This window comes from Opisthorchis viverrini (assembly GCF_000715545.1).
Source record: "Opisthorchis viverrini unplaced genomic scaffold opera_v5_273, whole genome shotgun sequence".
NCBI classification, from domain to species: Eukaryota; Metazoa; Platyhelminthes; class Trematoda; order Opisthorchiida; family Opisthorchiidae; genus Opisthorchis; species Opisthorchis viverrini.
The window spans coordinates 544,645-545,110 of record NW_008751925.1 but is presented as its reverse complement, the minus strand read 5'-3'; the positions used below and the strand labels follow the sequence as shown (position 1 = coordinate 545,110).

General features: G+C 46.1%; 1 protein-coding gene across 1 annotated transcript in view; it reads right to left on the bottom strand.

Moving 5' to 3' along the window:
- Positions 1 to 281: 281 nt before the first annotated feature.
- T265_09314 (hypothetical protein) overlaps positions 282 to 466 on the bottom strand; it is a gene marked incomplete at both ends in the record, with an annotated part of 5,087 nt that continues 4,902 nt past the window's right edge. Inside the window, one exon of the mRNA XM_009175343.1 lies at positions 282 to 378. Within this exon, the coding sequence (XP_009173607.1) occupies positions 282 to 378 (97 nt within the window). The remainder of the gene's footprint in view (positions 379 to 466) is intronic.

The following is a 466-nucleotide window of genomic DNA, read 5'->3' as shown; positions in this document are numbered from 1 at the left end:
TCTCTGAAGGTTGGTCGAGGCCAAAACCCGCATGATTGATGCTGGATAGAGCATCGGAATAGCCTGACTAGCGAGCAGCTCCCAACATGTTACGCATCTGAGACATGGAAGTTTTTAATAAATGGATGATGCTGAATATCTCGGAAGCGTCGGGTTACGGATAAAAGCACGTTGGCTGATTGGTCTTCCAGTAAGGATTCTCTGGTTGGTGAGACTACCACTGAAATTTTTGGGTGGACTCGTTACAAGTTGTGATGAGAACGATGGAGCTGTCGATGCCATTAAGCCACACGATATCTGTAACGGTCGAACGGTATCTTCGAGTGACGCGTAATACCAGAACCTCCGGGTAGGAAAAACAAAGTCGGAGCTGGGTTTCTATACGGCATCATAAGGGGAAGAGAAATTCAAAATCTATACAAACCTCGACAGTAGATAGGCGTCCAAAACAAACAGTCCACTTGGA